The 22,642-nt window shown below is 37.9% G+C and overlaps 2 protein-coding genes across 8 annotated transcripts in view; both read right to left on the bottom strand.

The window, feature by feature from the left end:
* kiaa1549la (KIAA1549-like a) overlaps window positions 1-5,423 on the bottom strand; it is a 50,245-nt gene extending 44,822 nt beyond the window's left edge. For 5 of the 7 annotated variants that reach the window (XM_079603776.1, XM_079603779.1, XM_079603780.1 and 2 more), the window contains exon 1: window positions 4,830-5,163. In XM_079603776.1, the coding sequence (XP_079459902.1) occupies window positions 4,830-5,031 (202 nt within the window). In that variant the 5' untranslated portion in view covers window positions 5,032-5,163. Of the gene's footprint in view, window positions 1-4,829 lie in introns of all 7 variants that reach the window. The other 2 variants (XM_079603775.1, XM_079603777.1) reach the window with 2 other exon arrangements.
* An 830-nt stretch (window positions 5,424-6,253) lies between these two features.
* Window positions 6,254-22,642, bottom strand: part of hipk3a (homeodomain interacting protein kinase 3a) — a 33,173-nt gene continuing 16,784 nt past the window's right edge. Inside the window, 14 exon segments of the mRNA XM_079603446.1 lie at window positions 6,254-10,786; window positions 11,594-11,724; window positions 14,064-14,320; window positions 14,415-14,561; window positions 15,019-15,312; window positions 15,565-15,726; window positions 15,818-15,936; window positions 16,082-16,203; window positions 16,676-16,799; window positions 16,884-17,043; window positions 17,134-17,318; window positions 17,825-17,911; window positions 18,057-18,176; window positions 21,832-21,955. Of these exon segments, the coding sequence (XP_079459572.1) occupies window positions 10,358-10,786; window positions 11,594-11,724; window positions 14,064-14,320; window positions 14,415-14,561; window positions 15,019-15,312; window positions 15,565-15,726; window positions 15,818-15,936; window positions 16,082-16,203; window positions 16,676-16,799; window positions 16,884-17,043; window positions 17,134-17,318; window positions 17,825-17,911; window positions 18,057-18,176; window positions 21,832-21,955 (2,461 nt within the window). The 3' untranslated portion in view covers window positions 6,254-10,357.

Here is a 22,642-nt window from a genome sequence, read left to right as displayed (position 1 = left end):
AGATTATTATTAATTAATTATTAATAATTATTAATTTATATTATCAATCATAATGAATCAAATGACCAGTTATTATTATTATTTCAATTAATTATTGAAGTATTTATTATTAAGTATTTAACTTCTGCAATTAATTCAACCTAAATAGCTTAACACTCTTTTCTGTAGATAATAAAAGCCTTAGCCATAAAAAAGAGAGCATTTGATTGGACAGAAAATCTGATGAAAGCTGAAGTGCAGAGTGATGTCATCAAAAAAAGTTTTTTTTTTTTTTTTTTTGATGTCATCAAAATTATTGATGCATTTTGGTGGAAATGAGAGACTGCAAGTTTAGAATGCTTATATCTTCTAAATGCAAATGTTGTCATTGTTTTGAATCACACTAGCTTATAGATAACAGTAAGGCTAATAATATTCAATTTAAAAGTAAAAAAAAACGTATTTGTTCCAAACAATTAAGGAACAGTTCACGCAGAACGCGTTTTTCCATTCCACTGCACGACTTTTCCATTATTTTTTGAATGTAAGACGAACGTCATTAACCACTGCGCTTGCGTCTCACGCATGACACTGCATTCTAAAAACGCAGAGCTTCATTTTAAATAAGTATAACATACATTGTCTCTAGACTTTTTTCCGTTTTACTGACCTGCGTCTCGCGATTTTAACCGGCTCGCGAGAACAAACCGCTTGCTGAAGCTCAAACGTGCTGCGTAACGTAACACACGAGAATGAACCTGATTGGTTCTTGCGGAAGTGTTTAGGCTATATGGTTGATAAATGTTTATATGTTAATAAAAGCCTACATTAAATCTGTTCATCCATATAAAGCGATCAAATCTCTTCAGATTTGGACTAAACCGATCTCTTCGTGTACTTTTTGAAGCGTCAAAGTGGTAGTTGCACAGACTGTCAATGGAGGGACAGAAATGTCTCAGATTTCATTACAAATATCTTCATTTGTGTTTTGAAGATAAACGAAAGTCTTACGGGTGTGAAACGACATGAGGGTGAGTAATTAATGTCACAATTCTAATATAACCCAAATAGCTTAACATACTCTCCATTATTTTGTAAATAATTTCAGCCTTATTCATAGAAAAATGCATTGCACGGACTTTTCTCAGCAAATGTTGATATGCAATAAATTTGATTCATTTATCAGTATATGATATAATTAATCCGATTAAATTTGATACACGATTGACAGCCCTAGTAAATACATAATAATATTATGCCAACCTCGTCTTTAACCATATCAATATTTCACAGTGATAAGTCATAATTTTTTTTAGTCATAGTCTTTTATGTTGTAAACCATTTTAATGGCAGTATTAACAATGTAAAAAGCTCTCCCTTTGTTCTCAGTCATTTCAACAGTACATGGCTGTGAATCAAAACCTCCCGCAGTTGTCATCATAGCATGTTTTTTTCTTCTTTTTTCCACCCCTCTTGAGGGTGAACAGATGGGTTTTTGCAAAGATGCTTCAAACATTTTGATGGGATCAGTTTGACTAGTCCAGGTTTTATAATGTGAGTTACAGAACAAAACCACCACAGATTTCTTACAGAGCAATGAGAGACCAGTTATAATAACTACACACACCGCACAGGGGGAAAAACAATATGCCTACTCCGTTAAAGTTTGGCTTTGGTTCCGTGTTACACACAACCTTTCGACTGACAAGTGACAACGCATCCCCATAAAATAGTCAATTAAAGCATGAATCCAGTGAAGTTAAGTTCAACTAATCGCTGAATCCAGTCACTGCGGGTCTGAGGCCGCAAAAAGGCCTTTGAAAAGCAAACGGAGCAGTTCATCACTGTCATTCTTGGTAATACACTCACTCTTTCCACTCTGGTCAAAAAAAATGTAGATCAGTTCCCATGGCAACATAGCACAGCAGGCTCCTGTTGACTAGCAGAATCATCACTGTAGGGGCATTGAGGAGAGATGCCTCATCCTCAGCAAGCCACAAGTGTGTCTGGCCATGCGCCATAGACCCAGCTCAAAGCCAACAAGGACAATAGCAGTTTTATGAATGAGAAGGCATAGGCTCTTTACCTCTGCGTATTAAGCCTATGGTCCGGACCGATGCATGTCTGCGTGCCCACATAAAACTAATCTGGTGTAATTCGAGCTTTAGAAATGTATTTATCATGTAATTCTAGCTTTAAAAAATCTAATCTGCTTTTTTCGATATCTGTAGTTCAGATGTTTAAGAAGGGCCATCATGCCTGGAGTGAGTTCACATCATCAACGCCGAACTTGTTTGCGCAAATTAAATCATTTGTTTGTTTAAATGTTCTTCTGGTCCTCAGGCACAGGCTACTGATACATTGCAGCATGAATAGAGAACACGCTGGAATTGAAAGTGCCATATTGATGTACCAGACATTTCAACACTCCAGTATCATTTTCAGGAGGAAAACATCAGCAGTGTGATGGGGTCAAAGGTCAAGAATATTAGGAATACGTTCAACAAAACATATTTCAACGGAAGGCAACCTACTTGGCTACTGTCACTGATATGGACTGAAAATCAAGTAGTATCATTATTATATGGCTCTCTAGATTAGAATGCTTCTAGTTGATCAGTTGCACCATTCACTAGTTAATTATTTTTTTCTTTTTTATAAATCCATAAAATATAACAGCTGTGATTACCAGAACTTTACACTCTTAAAAAATAAAGGCTCCAAAAGGGGGTTTTCGCAATAATGCCATAGAAGAACCGTTTATGGTTCCCCAAAGAACCTTTCAGTGAACAGTTCTTCAAAGAACCATTTGTTTCATTCTGACAACCACCATAAAACACAGGTGGTATTGAGACACATGTAGAATCAAAGCTCATCAAGAAGCTTTTCCACACACTGAGGTAGATACTAGATGGTGCACAAGGACCATCTATTCACTTATTTGGTAAATAGCCATATTGATATAGGGTAACGTATGTAATGATCACAAAATAAACCAGCTCAGGGTAAAACAGCACCCCTTCCTATGTGTTTTTTTGCTACATTTAACAATTATTGGTTCCCGGGAACTTTCTGAGAATGTTTTTTTATGGTTAAAAAAGTCAAATGAATTTGACACTTGGCTTTCAACAAGAATAACGGCAACAGTGTTAAATTAACTGAACTGCATTTGTATTTAATTTTGAATAAAACATTTTATTGAATGTTCTCGTATACAGACTCAACTTTTTTGTTCACATGGCGCACTAGCGGTTTTAGAGTCCGTTTGACGTTCTGTCCTTTGGTATGAATGTGTCTTGTGTATGGTTCGCATTTTATATGAAAGCAATCCGTTCTAAATCATGGAAGTGTTGTGACGACGTATATTTTTTCAGAACCATGACGAGAGCAACAAAAACATAACCGCTCCGCTAGTAGGCCTACTGTCCTTATGTTGGCCTACTAAATCGTGTTCAGTTTAGACCCAGAAATGAAAATAACAGTGTGAAAAAGGAGGTAGAATTGAACCCAAGTTCAGACCAAACCACCGAACAAGTGTTATGGTGCGTTCAAGTCATGTTGAAAAGATCATGTTGAACGCACATGCATGCCACCACAAAGTGGTACGAGTGGGAAGCTCGGGATTTTCTTTCGATCTTTATGATTTGGGGGCGTGTCTGTCTAGCCTGGTTTCCATTACAGATTTGAGCAAAACTTTTGCGATATTTTCTAAATGTTGATAAAAAACTATTGCAAAATGACGGCTTTTCCATTAACCGATGTTATACGACTAATTATTTAAAAAAAACTATCCTCTCCCGATAAGTCATTCCAAAAATCGTGGCAACATTTACTTAGGCGATATATCCAGCCACCGCTTCTTTTTATATTGACTGTTTTGAAATATTGAAAACACGTGACTGTTTCCCTCCATTTAAAGACTGATTAGCCTATAGCAGGAACCAATAGAAGTCGAGTGCGGGCTGTAAAGGAGACGTTTAATTGGATAATGAATAAATAGTCTCGAGCATCTCGTTCGTGACGTGAACTAATTAGTAAACAAAACATCTCGCTTGTCAACCATACGTAAAAAATACAATATTTTATATGTCTATGTTGTTAGCAAACTGAATATACAAAACATTTCGTTTAGGAACGAACTGAATGAACAAACGATATTAACGAATCAGCCATTTCGTTCTCTAACTTTGAGCGAATCGGTTGTTTTGTAGCGAATCTGGCGCTTTTACCTGCAGAAAACGTAATTGAACGAATCAGTGAATTCAAATGTTTCGTAATCAAAAGATTCGAGATGAATCACAATCTCCAAATTCCTTCACCTTGGCCACTTGGTGATTTTTGCGAGTGCGCAAAATCACCACTGAAATGGATAAAAACGTCTGAGGAGCGACAGACCACAGCACTGCAGCACCGAATGCCCTGGTCAGACGTCACATGCACAAGTGCTTTATACACAAGTGCTTTAGATTAGAGTGATGTAGGGCTACCTGCATTGTTTTTGTCTGAGAGGTTTTGCTGTGTCTGTTTTGTTCGCAAGCGGCCACAAGAAACCAAACAAATCGCAGACACAACAAACACACAAGTGGAAGATCTAAATAGTATGGTCTGTCTGTATTATTTTATAACGTATAACTGTGTGATAACGTTTTCATAAGACCGAGTTTTTATTCCGCATTGCGTTTAGCCTAACAATTAACCTCCAAACAATAGTTCGTTTGAAATTATTCGAAATCCAAACGTGCAGTTTCAGAACATTCAAATTAAACACAAAACCACAACACCATTTTAAGACAGGTTTGAAGCTGGACACTCAAACAGGTTGTCCACACAATAACCCCAAAATATCTCACCGTCTATGGCAAATATGGACGGAACCAGGAGCAATGTAATTCCAACCGATATCAGACACTTGGTCCACACACCGTCCAGGTCAACATATTTTCGGCACAAGGGCAAGCCTATCCATCCCGACATGCCTTGGGTTCCAGCGTTGCCATTCCCGCTATCGGAGCCCAAAATGTAGAAATCGTTACGCGCATTTCTTGGGGCCATCGGGCTAGAGATAAATTCAGCAATAGGCCGAAAGGTCCCGAAAAAGACATTTGATCTATCCTTTACAGTTCCTTAGACTGATGTCTTCTCTCCACTGTTTTTCTGCTCTATGTCAGCATTGAAACTTTAAGGCGATGCGTCTGCAAAGCGCATTCAGAAGCATCCGTGACCACCACATCAATCACGCGCGCGTTATAACAGCAGGTTATCTACCACGCTTCATGAAACCAATATTCAGCATAGGAATCCATGAGCGTCAATCCTATAATCCCGCTATTATATTAATGATGCTGCGACGGAAAATCGGCTGCTTTTGATTGGGAAAAAATACCGCGTCTCCAAGCGAGTGTATGCAGGCAAACTGGTGATGAGGCAGGCGCGTTATAAGGACTGATGAACAAGAGGAAGACGACCTCTGCTGGGTTTACATGAGGATGACTGCTGCTCATGGATAGGCCAATAACATGCTTGTCCATCGACATCATGCTGTCTGCTGTTGTGGGAAATTCCATGAAATTCCTTAGGATTTTATATATTATCAGACTTTTTATACTGACTTTGTGGTTAAAAAAATAGCACCGTGTAATCTAAAGCAAAATTATCATTAAAATAATAATAATGTAATTATATTACTATGTCTATAAAGCAAGGGGTTGACAGTTTTAAAGTTCATTTTTAACTATTTCATAGTTAAAACACCTAGTTAACAATCCGTTAAGTTAAATGTTACAGTTAAAATATACATTTGTTATACTCAAAACTAAAAAGTGGACGATGTAAGGGAATTGGAGCAATAATTTGATTTGCAAATAAATAACCGGGTATTAAAATACGTGTACTTATTAAATTGATTTTAGCAGAATAAATGTCCTTGTATAGAGGCTACTTATAAGTATCTGTTACATAACAACCGGAAGCACCGATATAAAACGTCATAAAATATTGTGATTCCATCCGCATGATGGCGCAATTTCGTCAGTTTCTTGGCATGGTACAAGATTATATTTTTGTTTAGAATGAATACTATAATTAATATAATATAAAACACATGATGTAAATGGCCAAATTGAAATATAATCTTCAGAAGATAATATTATTTGTGATGAGAAATTTTAAACAAGGGTTTTCAACAAAACAAAGCATCCATCAAGCTAGAACATATCACGTTCTTCATGGTCTCAGTTGTCTTAAAATTCTCTTTAAATAAAGACAAACAAACATTGTGTGCCCGCAGCAATATATATTTTAATTCAAAGTGAATTTTGACAATACACCATAATTTCTTTAATTTGACACTCACCAATAGTCACCAGGAAAACCCGCTTTCTGTGACAAAGTACATAAGGCTTGGTCACATATAAATCACTGAGAACTAGAGAGAAATACGACCGCAAACTGTAAGAGACATTACATCAAAAAAAAAAAAAAAAAAGGTTCCCAGTCCTCATATAGTGAATATTGCACAGTGCAGTGGCTACATGGCAAACTAATGTAGCATAGAAATCAAAAGCAAACAGAAATCAGAAAGCCACAAAAAAATTACAAATATGAAAACAGTAACAGTTCAGATTTAGTCAATCAAGTCTGTTTGCTCTTAAGTCTAAATATTATCCGATAACTTGCAGTGAGATTTAACTTTGTATAAAATATAATCTGCAGAGGAGTTAAAAATAGATCTAAAGCAATCCAACCCAAATCCTACGGCAAGTGTTACACAGTAGCACATATGACAAATACAAGGACCCTGAATTAACTGTACAAGAAGATCAAAAAAAAAAAAAAAACATGAATCAAAGAAAACAAAAACGGTTTGGTTTGGGAGTTTCAAAGACATTTCGACTTTAGTTTCGTTTGCAGATCCCTCTGTCCTTCACGTTCACGCCAAGTTTCACTCTTTATTAGGTTGGGAGTTGGTAGACCTTGTTAGAAGCAAAACATTTCGGAAATGTTTACTTGCAGTGAATTAATGAAAAGAATTCATATAATGTGCGCATGAGTAGCAATTTAGTACTCATCTCTAGTGCTACATGCTAAAAATAAAATATAGGGTCATAATGCGAGGTACAACACCATATTTTGGACTGTATCTCCATGAAGTCGGCTATGCTAAAGCTGATCACGTCCTGTGAAACAAAGGGCGATGTTCGTTCTACTTTACAAATGGTGGTTTACATTCACAGTGTATCATGTAAAGCTTCCCAAATACAAGAAAACCGTGTCTTGGGCGTTTAGTCAGCATAATAATAATAATAACAACAATCCCTGATATCATTTCATTATTGTTTTGTTGTTGTTGTTGGTCAGAAAAATATAAATTAATCAAGCATGATTGGATTTCCTTTCCACGATTTTGAGAAACAAACATCCACTTCTCACCTTACAGGTGATTACTGCATCGCATGAGTATCAAGTTACACTCGCTATTGGTTATCAGGTTATCAACATCCAACAGATCTACTTTTAAGCAACTGGTCGGTAACAGCACTTCAGTTATGACTATCAAACACTGCAGTTACGCTTTCATCCCTCGGTCAAGCATGAAAGCGAGGGAGAGGCTGGCAGGCAGTGTTTGAAAAAGGGATATAAAGGTCTGAAGCACATTTCAAAGGCACTAAAGCAGTGTCGCTCGCTTTTAAGAGCAGGGACCGGTGCGAGAATGAACACACCCATATAGAACCGCCCACAAAATGAGAACGGGTGCCCTAATAACTCCTGGTTTTCAGAGTTAGCGAACAGTCCGCCTTAAAACATAAGCAAAACGTGCATTCTGTATAGTTTTTTTCTTTTCTTCATTTCTTAATACATGAATATACCTGATACACCTTTTTGTGTGCATTTCAATGTAAAATTATAATAAGGGGGAAAATCAAATCAAATAAAAATTCTAAACACTGTAGTCAGCGAGATGAGACGCCCAAACGCGTTTTTTGTTGTTGCCCAACCCTACATTTTTTCTAGATTTAAACGTATCAAGTGCTAATAGCATTACTACAATTTATATTCTGAAATGGTGAGATGAGTGGGTCATTGAATACAGAATTTATACCGACACTTAAAACGAAAAGTTAAATCTATCCTGCAAGCTATGCTTTAACAAAATGCAAATATACGTACTAAGATAGATATACACCAATATGCATCTAATACGTAAGATTAGCCCCAAGATAACAACAGATAAAACACTGATGCAAACGAAACGTAAAATACAAAACCCACGCACACAAAAAACCCAAAAATCTCCATTACTTGCAATACAGTAGTTACAATGACACTTCAAAAAAAGCAAAACAAAACAGAGAGGCATTAAAATGCTTCTGATGCCAGTCAGTACAGTAAAACCCAAAAAAACAAACTAACAAACGGAAAAAATTATAATAATCATCTCACTTCTATTTCAAGGTAATTAGACATATATAAAAATAAGAAGGCTAAGAACAAAGTTAATCTAATTTCACAGCTATTATGAAGTGGCAATCAGTATATAGCAGCTTATCTATGATACATTCAAGAATAAATGAAACAAAGTCATAACTTGCCCGAAAAAGCTAAACATCAACCTCAACATTTTTACATAGATTTTTCTGTTAAATACGGCCTCAACTACACTACGCTCGAGGTCTACGCTAAAACAGTAGCTACTCTGCTTAAGAAATGAATTACTGTCTTTGGTGTAGCGAAAGCATAATTATGAAAGAATGCACCTAATGAAAAACTCAAATCTAAGAAAGAAAAGAAATTCACACAGAAAAAAAAGCTATTTCTCCCTGACGGAATGTATGAAATAAAAACAGCCAGCGTCAAAAAAAGCAATTACCGGTAAATGGTGAGAGAGGGAATACAAAATCCAATCTTTTCACATGCATCTATGAAGAAAATTGCACACGATCAATTCTCGTCTTATAAAGCACTGAATACTCCAGCAATGATAGACTTTACAGTTGGATACTCAATACTGAATAATTATGCACAAAGCAAACATGAAACCATACAATATCATCAAAGAGCTATCTGCTGATACAAGTCCAACACCGATAACACTTCTAACTCTAAAATTAACATAGAACTGATGGAAAGAAAACGAAAAACACACCCCCAAAACTATGGATTGTATTGCAGTTTCATTAAACAGTGTAAATACTATTAGAGTAGAAACAGATTATCAAATATGAAAGTACTCAAACGTTTCTATACATAGTTCATCGGCCTCTGCTACGGCGAAGCGCGTTATACTCGAAAAATCGAACTCTGCTACCACTCAGCGTAATACATCCACCTGTAAATACCACACGCAAAAGGACTGTATCGCTTCCGAATAATGCACAAATCATCAAAGGCGTTAAACACATTTCGCCCTGTACAAAGGGTCAAATCATGAGCCTGATCATGCACTCGGCAGGCGTAGATAGCCAATCAGGTGAGATTTTATTGACGGTTTAAAACATGAGACCTATTAGGGCGTGTTTTGTTTCGACACCTAAGCCGCTTTCCGAACAAAAACTCCTTCTGAGACCCTAAGAGATTAATTAAATAATGATAAATGACACCGAAGTAGAGATTATGTAATTCAACAAATACACAAATGCACCAAGCTCAAAAAAAAAAAAAACTAAAAGATCTATGAAACAGCCCTAATATAAAAATCACAAATAACGATTGAAAATGTTTCAAGTGCTGCAGTCCGGTACACGCATGACTGCACGTAGGACTCGGGGTAACTTGCAACATGTATTTTAAGGCACTGTTTATTGAACCCTAAGGATTCAATGCAGCAAGTCTTACAACAACGGAGGGTGAAAAGCAAAGTTTTTTTTCCCTCCCCCTTTTTGAAGTCCAACATTGTTTTTTGCCCATGCAGAGACATGCAGTGAGACAGAACCTTTTCAAAATTGGTCTAAAAGAGAGAGACTTAACACTGAAGACCATGGGGCTACTACGGAAAAATACAGACGGGTAACACCGGGTCACCACAAGGGGGACTCGCACACACACTGGAGACAAGGATGGCTTGAACGAGAGTCACTGTGTCTAATACACACGTAAGAAGGCAATATCGAAAAATAGCATAGGGGAACTGCTGCGGCCCTCTGCCGAGGGTCTCACGACTAGGGATTTTGTTGTATCAAATGTGCAAAAACACATTAAAAGTGAGTTTTTGTGTTCAACTCGCTCACGCATCCATTTTGTTTGTTTTAATCTCCATGATATCTGTAAAGCTTGATTTGCATCATCGTCAAACTTTATAAGGAAAGGAAATGAAAAGAAAGATGTCGCGGCTCAGTGCCGGCTCAGTGCCGGCTGCGTGCGCGTGGCTGCCGCGGGCTCCAGCTCAGATGTATGGGTACTGACTGAGTTTGCTGGGGCTGAGGGGGAAGCCTGCGTAGACGGGCGACGCCACATAGGAGTGCGGGTGAAAGAGGGCTTTGAACTGGCCCTGCGGGAGCAGGGTGGGGGAGGGCAGCAGCCTGTGGTTGATGCCTACGCTGATGCCCTGGTGGTGCACCAGGCTGTAGGCGGGCTGCAAGACGGGCCGAGGGCCTGGTGGTGGGCACGGTGAAGGCAAGAGGTGGGCCACAGGCGCGGAAGGCGGATAGGAGAGGAGGGCGGGAGGTGGTGGGTGGCCGGCTGAGTGTGTGGGGCTGCCGTGGGGAAGCGGGAAGGTGTGGCCGTGCACCGTGGGTGGGATGAAGGCCTGAGGTCGGCGCGGCTGCCGGTAGTTGCCGTTCCACTCCTTGTGGCAAGAGCCGTAATGCTGGACCTGAGCGGGGACGAAACAAAACAATGTCAATTTTGTTCCAACATTTTAAATATCAACTTAAATCTTCATTAACTTCCCAATCTGGACAATTCCTATTAAAGTAGCTATGAAATGAAAGTAGCGACAGATCTTTTCTTTTGTATTGTGGAGGCAGATCTGAATGAAAGCTTGAAGCTGATTGTAAGAAAAGTAGACTAAAGTAAACTAAATAAACATGCATGGACAAACATTCACAATAAAAATCTTTAACATGCATTTACTAAATATGTAGGGTAACATTTCATGCTGACTTTAAAATAGGAAGTTGGGTGGCTCATAATTGTAAAAAATATATTTAATTAACCAATAGCTTTAGTTTACATTGTCATAACTATGATCTACTTCTTGGTAGTCAATTACAGGCACTATTAGTGGGTGGGACACTCATTCTAAAGCATTTGGTTGGACAAATCTGTGTAGCAAAGGATGAGTCATCAATATTTTTTTGGTACATTTAGATATGTAAAAAATATGCTTTTTTGTTTGTTTAAGACAAACTAAAAGACAAAAAAAACATACATTTTGGATTTCATAAGGTCCTTAACTAAATCTTAAATAAAAAGCAAAACATTTGAATACATGTACTGTTTGGGAACTAAAAAAAAATGTTTTGGAACAGACTCAGTGTATGGTTTCATTCCACATCAGCATTCACAATGTTTATTTTAATCAAATGATTCATTTAGTATGATCTACAGAGTTTTTCTCTACGTTTTCAATTTGTACAGTATTACCGAAAGAAGTCAAAGAGAGTTAAAACCGACAGACCTGGCCAAAGCCTAGCGGCTGTGGCTGGAATGAAGAGCTCAGCTTCTGCTGGCGGGGCAGCGTGGGCGTGGAAAGGTGGCTCAGTCGTCCTGGGCCGCAGCGACCTCTGGACTGGCAGGAGGATTCGAAGACTGCAGAAAAGACCAAAAAATTTGTGATCAATAGATACAAGGGATAGAATGAAAGAAGGACAACTAAACTTAAATGCAAAACTTTAGCTAATAGAAATGAACGTTTGCAGTTTGGCACAAGAACTGCAACTTGTACGAACTGAATTGGCTGACGTTCTGTTCACAAGAAAGTGATTTAAACATAAAAAACAACAAGTACAAACTTTGAGGTTGAAAAAAAAAAATTATAACTTATAAACAAACTTAGATAACAATGTATCTAAAACATAAACTCTCCTCAAACTTTCCATGGACACCCCCCAAAAGGGTCACGTGCCATGAGAAGCCTCTGAAAGAGTTTACCGCTCCAGCAATACTTCTTTCATAGCATGCGTCGAAAACAAAGCATTGGCTCCATGTAGGAAGCAGGAAAGATATGCTTTGATACGAAAGGGGGAGGCCGGGATTTTTTTTTTTCAAAAACAAGTAAAGAAATTTAGGGCAGTCAACACGCAGAGTAAAAATGAATACAGGAATGAAAAGATCACAGGTATGGGAGAGGAAGCTCAAACCGAAAGGGTCACTCAAAACTGGGATGTCGCGCACAAGACACAGGGTCGCAGTGCACGTTATACCCATAATCACCTGCGATAGCCTCTGTGATAACTTCCTGTTTCTCTCCTATGACCTGTAAAGTAGACATTGGCTGTGACCACACTAAAAAAAACTGGTTGTGCAGAAGGAACTTTGTATTAATTGCCCAATTTTAGACTGGAAAAAAGTCCATTCAGAGAAACCAGTCTGTATACCACACAAAAAACTATTTCACAAAACAGCAACTGTTCAAAAGTACAGAATGAAGCAAGTCGGTTTATATTTTTACCACGCAGCTATGTAAAAATCTGTGGATGTAAATGGGATGCAAATAGCACTTCAAGAAACTGCTGTATATTAACCTGGACAAGACAAAGGACCATTAGGTTTGACAAAAGTTGAGCTAGACAGTTTCTTGAGGCATGATGGCACAGAAAATGATTTTGACCATTCAAAAAAAACGTTTTTGTTGTAATGCACTTACAACGGAAGTCTATTTAGCATAGCACTAGGATACAAGTTAAAAATAAAAAAAAATTGTGAAGGTATAGCATAGGACATTTAAACATTATCCCCAGTTTCACAGACAAGGCTTAAGCTAGTCTTAGACTAAAATGCATGTTTGAGCTGTTTTAACTGAAAGAAACTTGCCATTGTTTGGTCTCAAGATGCACACCAGTAATGTTTTTTTCCAGGGCACGTATTTAAAAGCTACTTAAATACACTTATTGAACTCAGGCCTAATCCTAGTTTAGTCTAAGCCATGTCTGTGAAACCAAACCATTGTGTTTTATTACAACAACAAAAAGAGTCAGAAAGTGCTTGTCTGTGCAAAGTTATAATCCAGTCCAAACTCATGTCATGCAGAGTAAACTTTCACACAATACGCACACAAATAACAGAAAGGGAGATGAGATACACTACCGTTCAATTTTTTGTACTCTTTAAATGCATCTTATTCAGCAAGGACACATTAAAATACAAAACATTGCTATTTAAAAAAATGCTGCTCTTTTGAACTTCTGAAAAACTCACCAAAAAAAACAACTTCTAAAAATTAAAATGCATCACAATTTGCACAAAAATATGAAGCTGCACAACTGTTTTCAACATTGACAATAATAAATGTTTTTTGAGCAGCAAATCAGCATATTACAATGATTTCTGAAGGATCATGTGACACTGAAGGCTAGAGTAATGATGCTGAAAATACAGCTTTGGATCACATGAATAAATTACATGTTAAAATATATTAAAGAAATTAGCTTTTAAATTGTAATATTTTACAGTATTGCTGTTCTTATTGAATTTGATCAAATAAATGCAGCTTTGGTAAAAATAAATAAAAAAATAAAAAAAGAGAGACTTTTCAAAAACATAAAAAATATGACCAACTCAACATTGTAAATGGTAGTGTAGCTATCTGCAAAGTATTGTTTACACGAAGCAAACTCCACTGCCGGGAATTACACCTTTTAGTTGCACTTTAACAGCATGGAAAGATAAAGGGTTGATTTAGATGACGCACGCTTCAGCTCAGATGAATTCAATGCCCCATAGACTTCCATAGTAACAGTTCAATTTTGTGTTGCTTTTATAAAATCTGAAGGACAAGTTGAAATGATTTTCTGTAATAATCCACAGCCTGTATTAAACCCAAAACATTATTTCAAGAAAACATAGGCAACAACTACGGTTTCACTTTTATAAGACGCTTCTGAAGATCTACAACTGGAGTTATTCTTCAACATATGGCCAGTTCATACCTGTGTGGTGCTCACTGTTGGGATGATGGTTATTGTTCAGCACTCTCATGGGCGGCACCACCACGGTCCTCACTGCAGGTTTATTCAGCCTTGTGTCAGGTTGTCCACGCCTGCCCTGGGGTTCCTGGTTCTGGTTCTGATTGGTCAGGAAATGTCTTTCAGGGAAGGGGCTGTCGTGGGGCCCTAGGGAGGAGTCTGAAGGGGGCGAGCCGTCTACTGTTTCACACCCACTTTCATGGCCGTCATCTTCTGATATACTGCAGTAGGGCACAGGAGGAAAAGAACATCAAAATACATACAGACTCAACGTCACCTCACAGTTCTACTGGTGTTGAATATAAAATGCCATACCTGCTGGGTCTTTTGCATGGAGAAGGGCTGGATTGTGCCGAGGCTGAGGAGCTGGTGCTAAGACTGCTATCAGGACTGCTGAGGGAACACACTCGCTCTATGTTCAGAGAGCCTGTGCACGCTTCACACTCTGGACTGCCCTTACACCTGTCAAAGACACATGCCACTCAATTTAGCAACAAGAGCCATATGTATGCAAGCTTAACAGAATTAAAGTCCACTACTGACAATATTTTCTAGTAGTGTTTTATTTAGTATCATTTTATTTCCCTGAAATCAACACCATGTTAGTCAAGATGTTTTACACCAAAACAGTCATAAATTAGCTTTACATGACCATTTAAAGCCTCTCACTGAATTACAAAGTGTATTTGCTTATGCAGCTTTAAGAGTTCTATATGCAAATGCCTTATGTTATGATTGGTTAAGCTATTTGCAAGTAAAATAGGGCACACCACCCCGACCTGAATACTGAATACACTACTTTTCTGTTGGAAAGAATTTAATTGTTTTATTTAGCATGGATACATTAAATTGATTAAACATGACTTTTGGACGGTGATGTATGTTGATTTGTAAAGTGCACATTGAGGGTTAAACTCACTTAAGAGAGCACCTCTGTACTTGTTCCTCTTCATCTGTGCTGCTGCTTATACTAATAACGCTAACCACCGGACTGGGCGACTCTCTGATGATGATAGACTCTCGTTGCTGATTGGCCACTGCTGCTTTATAGCAGCCCTCTTCCTCAACCTGCTCCGGTTCCTGCTTCACTTGGGCCTGCACTGCTCTGTCAGGAGAACTCTGCTGTTTCTCCGCACTCGCCATCCTGTTCGCCATCTTTGGTGAAGGACACACTGAGGGATGTGTGTCCGTGTAGTGAGAGACATTCATACTCCTAAAAAGCAACATGAATGAATATATTTAGGTCCTCAGAAGCAGAAGTCACCATAGTAATATTACTAATTGTCCACTGTAAAATAAATACATAAAATTATGCTAATAGCTGCGGAAGTGTGTCACAGTCTGAAAAGGATCCATTGAATGAAAACCGAATTAAGCTAACAAGAGTATCATAAGTTTCGAATAGAGGCCAAGGCATCTCGCAGGCTTTTTGAGACCCTGCCAATGACTGTAGGCTGTTGCTCACCTGTTCTGGCTGGGTTTGTTCCTCTTGTTAGATGCAGGCTGAGGCCAGACCACATGAGCGATGCCAATGTTTATAGGCTGATGGGCTGACACAGCCATTTGGCTGGGAATAATAGCCTGGGTCATCACCGAACTGTAATGGCTGCTGTGTGGCCGCACTTTCCTTTAACAAAGAAAACAACGGTCACCGAAATGCTCAAGAGGTCATGTCAGCGCATGATATTTAAGGGGCAGCTCCTTCTTGATCTTCTTACCCCCAGTCTCCTCTCCTCTGCGATCCAACGACAGTATCGGATGCCAAGCTCGTAGCAGGTGGTGGGACCTGCTGCCAAGCTGGCACTAGGATCTGTGGAGTTCTGTTGGACCACGGCTGCTGAAAGGTCAAGAAAGGACAATGCTGAACCTTTGTAATGCATCTTGCTTCGTGTTAAATATCGAAACTGGTACGTCAAGATGGATCACAACCCTTGGCTGATTTCCATTATTTTTCCCCAGTATCTTGTGAAATAGGCATTTACTTGTGCTATAACTCCTGGTCTCATGGGTAAGGGCTGAATAGCTGGGGCTTGGGTCACCAGAGGAAGGGTGTTCTCCATTCTAACCGAATATCCTCCTGGCTGATTTGGGTTTGAAGGGATTCCTGTAGAGTCAAACAACCAAATTAACGTCTCCATGTGGTTTCTGCCAAAATAAAATCCTGATGGTTTTAAAAATGAAACAATTAAGACAGCCATAAATATAAGAATTGTCATTTTTATAGTTGTACTGTAAAACTATTATTTATTATACAATAACCTTTTTATTCAATAGTGAAATATTTGTAATATTTCTTATTACTAAATAATGGTAATATTTCTTCTTTTCCCTTAATATTTGAATTTAGTAATAATAACAAGTGTCATTTTAGAGTACAATTATACTTTATAATTTTATAGTCTTTCTGATATATAAATCACAACACTTTTGCCCAAATTGTTGTGCCCTACAATCAAGCACTGCAAACCTTGACCTTTTTTTTTTAATATACATTTTTTTTAAGATTAAAAGTGCCCTCGTGCATCCCTAGTTCAAATGATTATGTGCATCCCACTAGAATGTGAATATTCCAGTACCTTGAAGAGCAGGAGGGCATAAAATGAGCGCCTGCTGAAAGGAGTCGTTACACCCAAACTGGGCAGTTCCTGTCTGGATGGGAATTCCAGGATGCACCACAGGTGGAGCAGACGGCGGCAGAGTCTAAATGGAAAAGTAAATAGATTAATCTCAAAAGTAATCTGTAGTTGTCTTCTTGCTTACACTTTTCAGAGCATGCTGTTTTACCTGAGAGTGGACAGATGGCATTTTGTTGAAGGCGACAGTGATATTTGGAGCACTTGGAAGAGTCACAGGCTTCATGAGTGGGGGTGCTTTGTTGCGGTTGAGAGTATCGTAAATGCTTCTTGAGTGACACACATCCATGATGTGGAAACAGGACTGGACACTGTTGGAGACACGAAAACGATTTCTCGAGAATGACCACAGAAAATAGACAACAGTCAATTAAATTGCCAATAAAAATGTCTGGACATACTGGTTGCAATGGGGGAAATCCATCAGGTGCTGCATAGTGACAAAAGGGTGAGTAAGTGCATCTGAAGGGGCGATTCTCTGATCGGCATCAATCATCAGCATCATCTTCAGCAGGTCCACGAATTCTCTCCTGTCAGCTTTCTCCGCCAACTGATCACAGCCCTCCATGTTAAGCACTAGATTCACCTAATAAATTAATAGAAGTTAATTAAATTAAAATACTTAAATACATTAAAACAACAAAAACAATTATCATAACTACTACCACATACAATAATAATAATTTTTTATTGCTTAATAACTGTGTGATTATTATGTTTGATTGTATGATTGTTATGCGATTAATAACTGTCATATGATTTGATTAATAAAGCTTTTATGAATTATTAAATTATCATCATCATTATATGCAATATTATATATTACATTATAAAATAATATAATTATGGATTTAATGTATTATTATTTTATATAAATATTATAACTAATTATTGTTGGTTATTATTGATCATAATAATTATCATTACCACCCATATTAATCAAAGTAATAATTATTGTCAATAGCAATCACAACAGTTATTATAATTGATAACAATAATTCCATGTTCTCAACACTTTTCTTGATGTATGATAAGCATATGCAAGCAAAAACTCCATCATTTTAAAGCTAAGCAAGATTAATGAGGTCTTACATGTCCAATGTCATCCAGAGAGCTAAAAATGTACTTCCTCGCCTCCTTGGACTTCAGTCCGGTTTCGGTCTCATGTTCTTCAGTCGTCTGCAGAAACAGGAAGTGTGTTTGAAGTCATTACATAAGAAATTCACATCAAAACTTTATGCGGAGCAGACAGTAACTCAATCCAGAGAGCTATGCTGTTTATGACAGCAATGTCTGGTTAAGTGGATGAGAAATGGACCCTTGCCTTCAGTCTCCAGGTGGCGTACGGTGAATCGGACTCCTTGCAGAAGAATCTGGCCGTCTTCGTCCCCACATTCAGAAGCTGTTCACCTGGCAACCCTTGAGTTTGAGAGATGTAACGAATCTGCAGAGATGTTTTCACTATTAGTGGATTTCTGATAAAACAAGTAAAGCTAAATCCATCTGAAAATCCTTTGATTTACAAAGCATGACAAGATGGTGATGGTACTTTTCCACTATTCCAAAAGGAAGTAATTCGAGATAAGGCTGGTCAGGAATAGGCAGGTCCCTATGAGCGGTATGCAGCTGGGAAATTGTGTGCCAAAATACCAATGAACCATCCAGAATGGTATTTTGTCTTGACAAGTATATTTGTATCAACCCTAGTGCTTAAGATAAATATGGCTCAAATATATTCAGAAGGAACAAATATTTTAGATATCACCCATGATTGTGCATGTTCAGGATAAAAAAAAAAAAAAGCATTTCAAGAAGTTACAAAGCACAGGGTGATATTAATCGACAAGAACCAGCAAAACCAGCTCTGATATGCACAACAAAAGAGACAAATATAAGCAAATAACTTCTTCAGTTGTTATTTCAAGCTCTGAGTTTCATCAGCTTCATAAAGGCTAAGCTCGGCAAGCTTAGTGTTTAACTCTCAATACAGAGCGCAGTATGGGGTCTGCTGCTCCTCAAGGCTTTATTAAGATGCCAAGTCAAGATGCTGGCCACTCTTTCTGCCCACAACAGATGTCAATCCTGTCACACCGCACAGACTTAATGCAAGCCTTCGCAGGGCAAAATATGTGTTCTTTACCATTTGGTTGACGCTTTTTATCCAGATTAATTTATAGTACACCACCTACAGCGTAGTACATGGACAGTTCCCATCAAGCAACTTGAGGGAAACACAAGTTTAATTGGAAGTGAATGACAACAGGGTCAGAAATGAACAATGGATCATAGTAAATGCCACTGGAGGTGATAAAATAATATCCATTCCTGAATGTGACAAAAATGCTTAAATTTACAATGCGAGTGTGAAAAGCCCCATACAGTGCATTTCACTAATATTTTGCAATTTAAAATTTGATAGATTTCATTTCATCCTAGGCTTAAGGTACGCGTTTAGTATTAGTTTAACGTTTCTGAAGTTTTCATTCAGCCTTTTGAACTTTCTAATGATCAAAGAATCCTGAAAAGGTTTCAACAAAAATTAAGCAGTATAACGTTTTTCAAAATTGACAATAAGAAAAGTTTCTTGAGCAGCAAATTATCACATTAGAATGATTTCTGAATAATCATGTGACACTTAAATATATTAAATTCATATTATATTTTATATTAAATATATTGTATTTCATATTTGCCAATGCTACCATTTTACTGTGTTTTTAATCAATAAATGCAGCATTGGTGAGCATTAGAGACTTATTTCAAAAACATAAAATAAACAAAATCTAACAACCCCAAACATTTGAAAGGTTGTGTATCTTGTGTATCATTAACAGCTACTTAAAGTGGATGTTATTATATATTCACTTACAATATTTAATTTAATTGTTCATGCAGATCATTTGTTTCAAATAATGAATAGAAATTGAAGTATTTAAAATAAACAAACAACAGTGTGCGTGTTCAACAGTTAGAAAAAATTTAAGCGATTGTGAAAATCAATTACAGGGGAAAAAATTACCCTCGGTATTGGTCATTCAGTCAACAAAGCACTGAAAATGCATTTCCAGACATGACCAATGACCTTAAGATAGCCTTGTTTTTCATTTGAATAGGTTTAAGTAAGTTGTCTAACTAGACTAAGGTTTGTAGTAATAGTCTCTTTGGTTTTCAACTTTAAACATTATGCTACTTCACTCCCTTTTAACTACCTAGTGTTGTGGTTTGTTTGCAAAAGCACGCTTTTATAAATCTATGACGGTAACGAGCGATGACTTCATAACACAAATAACATCACAAAGGACTTAACGGTGTTTGGTTAACCACAGCGCTGTCTTTTTAGGGAAGGCAGGAGCAGTTCAACCTCACCAATGCATGAGTCTCTGTGTAAAAACACCATTGTTCTTGTTGCCTTGGGAAACCGAGTATTACTGGTCAGTGAACTCTTCTGACGTTCGCCTTCAAGCGTGCATCTGTTGCTTCTCAGAAAGACTGTGTCATAGTGGGCCTCTACCAGTGAAAGCACAAGCCACAACAAAGCCCTCTTTGGCTGCTCGCTCTCATTCCTCTTCGTCTCTTCCTCTCTCGACTATGACGCCACCTCTCCTTTTACAAGCGCTGAGGCTCAACACCGCTGTGTTAAACAAGCAGTGTTTATGGCATCTTAGGGGTGTTATAGTGACATGATCGGGTTGCCAAAGCGCTGCACAAACACAGAGAGCGCGCTGAAGTGAGAACCTGCTGATAGTGCAGAGGGAGAGGGTGTGTGTGCGAGTGGGGCTTTCGGTTATAAATACATTCTGCTGTGTGGAGTGGAACTGGACCCATTGCTGGCACTGACAGGCGGCCCGGGGGTTTGTGGTCAGCAAACCCAGTCCAGCTTACTCTGACATAGCCGGCTAGTTTTGCTACTGTCATAAGTGACATTTACACCACCTCCCACACCTGGTTTATCGGCAGCACTGGTCCATGGTGACGATAAATGTGCTCACGCATTTTAATCATCTTTCAGGTTGTGTGTTGAAACTTGCTTTAAATACTAAACTAACAAACCTGGTAATTTCACATAAATAAATAAATAAAATATAAACTAGTCCATGACAAAATCTGTAGACATTGGGTTTTCAGTACTTTTTTGTGGGAAAATTAGGAATTCTGCAGAATGGATTTGAATACTACATTGTTAAATACCACACAACACTGTTATTGATGGCTGGAAACATTTTTATTACTTTAACTATATATTTTATTAGCCAAATTGTTTGACCTGCAAAGATTCACAGTGGTTGACTAAGAATATCTAGATTGAAATAACTTTTTTATTCGTATAAATTAATGATAAATCAAATAAATGAATAACAATTAAATAAAAATAATTTGACCATGCATGACCATGCTTATGGCATCACAGAAATGTAAACCCAGGATGATCTCTGAAAAAAAAAGTATATATATATATATATATATATATATATATATATACACACACATATACCGAGAGCTAGCTATATATATAGCTAGCTCTAGGTGATTTCTTAATTAAAAATATTTCATTATTTATTTTGTTAGGGTAAGCTCAGGATGATTTCTAAAAAGAAAAAATATTTCATTTGATTTTATTATAATAAGCCCAGGATGGTCTCTAAAATGAAATTAAATAAAATATAATATCTTTGAGATCATCGTGGGCTTATTATCCTTTTAAAATTACATTTACTTATTAAAGTTGTTTTAGGTGGCAGTTCCTAGGGGGGAAAAATCTCAGTTTTCCAAAATCCACTATTGGTTAGTCTCTATCTAGTATGCTCAAACTGGTTCCACAGTTTGAGTTTTGCAACACGACTTATACGACGTTAAATTCAAGTAAAATAGTCTAGCTTTTAAAAAACATGTAAGGAGACCCCTAGACCCCGTTCCATTATACTCTGAACCTGTATGTATTTGCACAGCCCTGCTGCTAATAATTTCCTTTTTTTGTGAAGAAAGTTATCACAAAGACTTACAATGAGGATAAAAGCAAATGATGTCATATTGTAACACACATTAGCATGGCCCCAATGCAACAAAGTGGGTCATTATCCGAGATCACTGCCTTATCTTACCTGGTCATACTCCAGTGCTCCTGGATAAAGTGGCCAGCCCAGGAAGAGCTCAGCGATGACGCAGCCAAGTGACCACATGTCTATGGCCTCACAGAAGGGTAAGCCCAAGATGATCTCTGGAGCCCTGGAACACATTATCAGAAAAGAATAAGAATTAATGGAGTTGTTACCTTGACAACAGGCTGTTGAATGAAAATAGTGGGACACGTAATTACAAAAGCTCTGGAGAAGAATGAAGATGCATTTGTTTGGATGAGCAAAACGCTACTCATGATAATGTGTATAAATCATCTTGACATCTAATGTTAAATGTAACATTTGACGTGATACAATGACACAGACTCAGTAGTTTGGGTTTGAGACATCTATGCAAGTCACGTCTCGCGCTCTTTAAGCTCAAGAGTCATGTTTTGTGTCCATATTGATATAATCTTGAGTCCAATGACGCAGGGCTCCTGTTCTGATGCAGCGAGAGTCTGCTGTTGGATCGGGGTTTTGACGTCAACGGGCCCATACACATCTGCTACCGTGACAACCGGAGGGAAAGTGCTGGCTGCCTAGCGACAGACGAGGACGGATCTAAACACCAAAACTGGATGATGACAGAAGAGGAGTCTGATGACACAATTAACCCTGGTCACCATTAATAATCAACTACAGAGCAAACTCCTCATGCACAGTTGCTAACAAGCTTTGCTGTTTGCCCACACCTGTTGCTCCCCGATCAAGCGTGTAGCACCTTTAGTTAAAGGACACGCAGTTAAAACAGTAACTTTTGACACATCTATTGATACAGGAACACGTCATGCTA

The sequence above is a fragment of the Phoxinus phoxinus genome (genome assembly GCF_949152265.1).
Source record: "Phoxinus phoxinus genome assembly, chromosome: 25".
Lineage (NCBI taxonomy): Eukaryota > Metazoa > Chordata > Actinopteri > Cypriniformes > Leuciscidae > Phoxinus > Phoxinus phoxinus.
The sequence above is the reverse complement of the archived record's forward strand: the minus strand, read 5'-3'. Positions and strand labels throughout refer to the sequence as shown.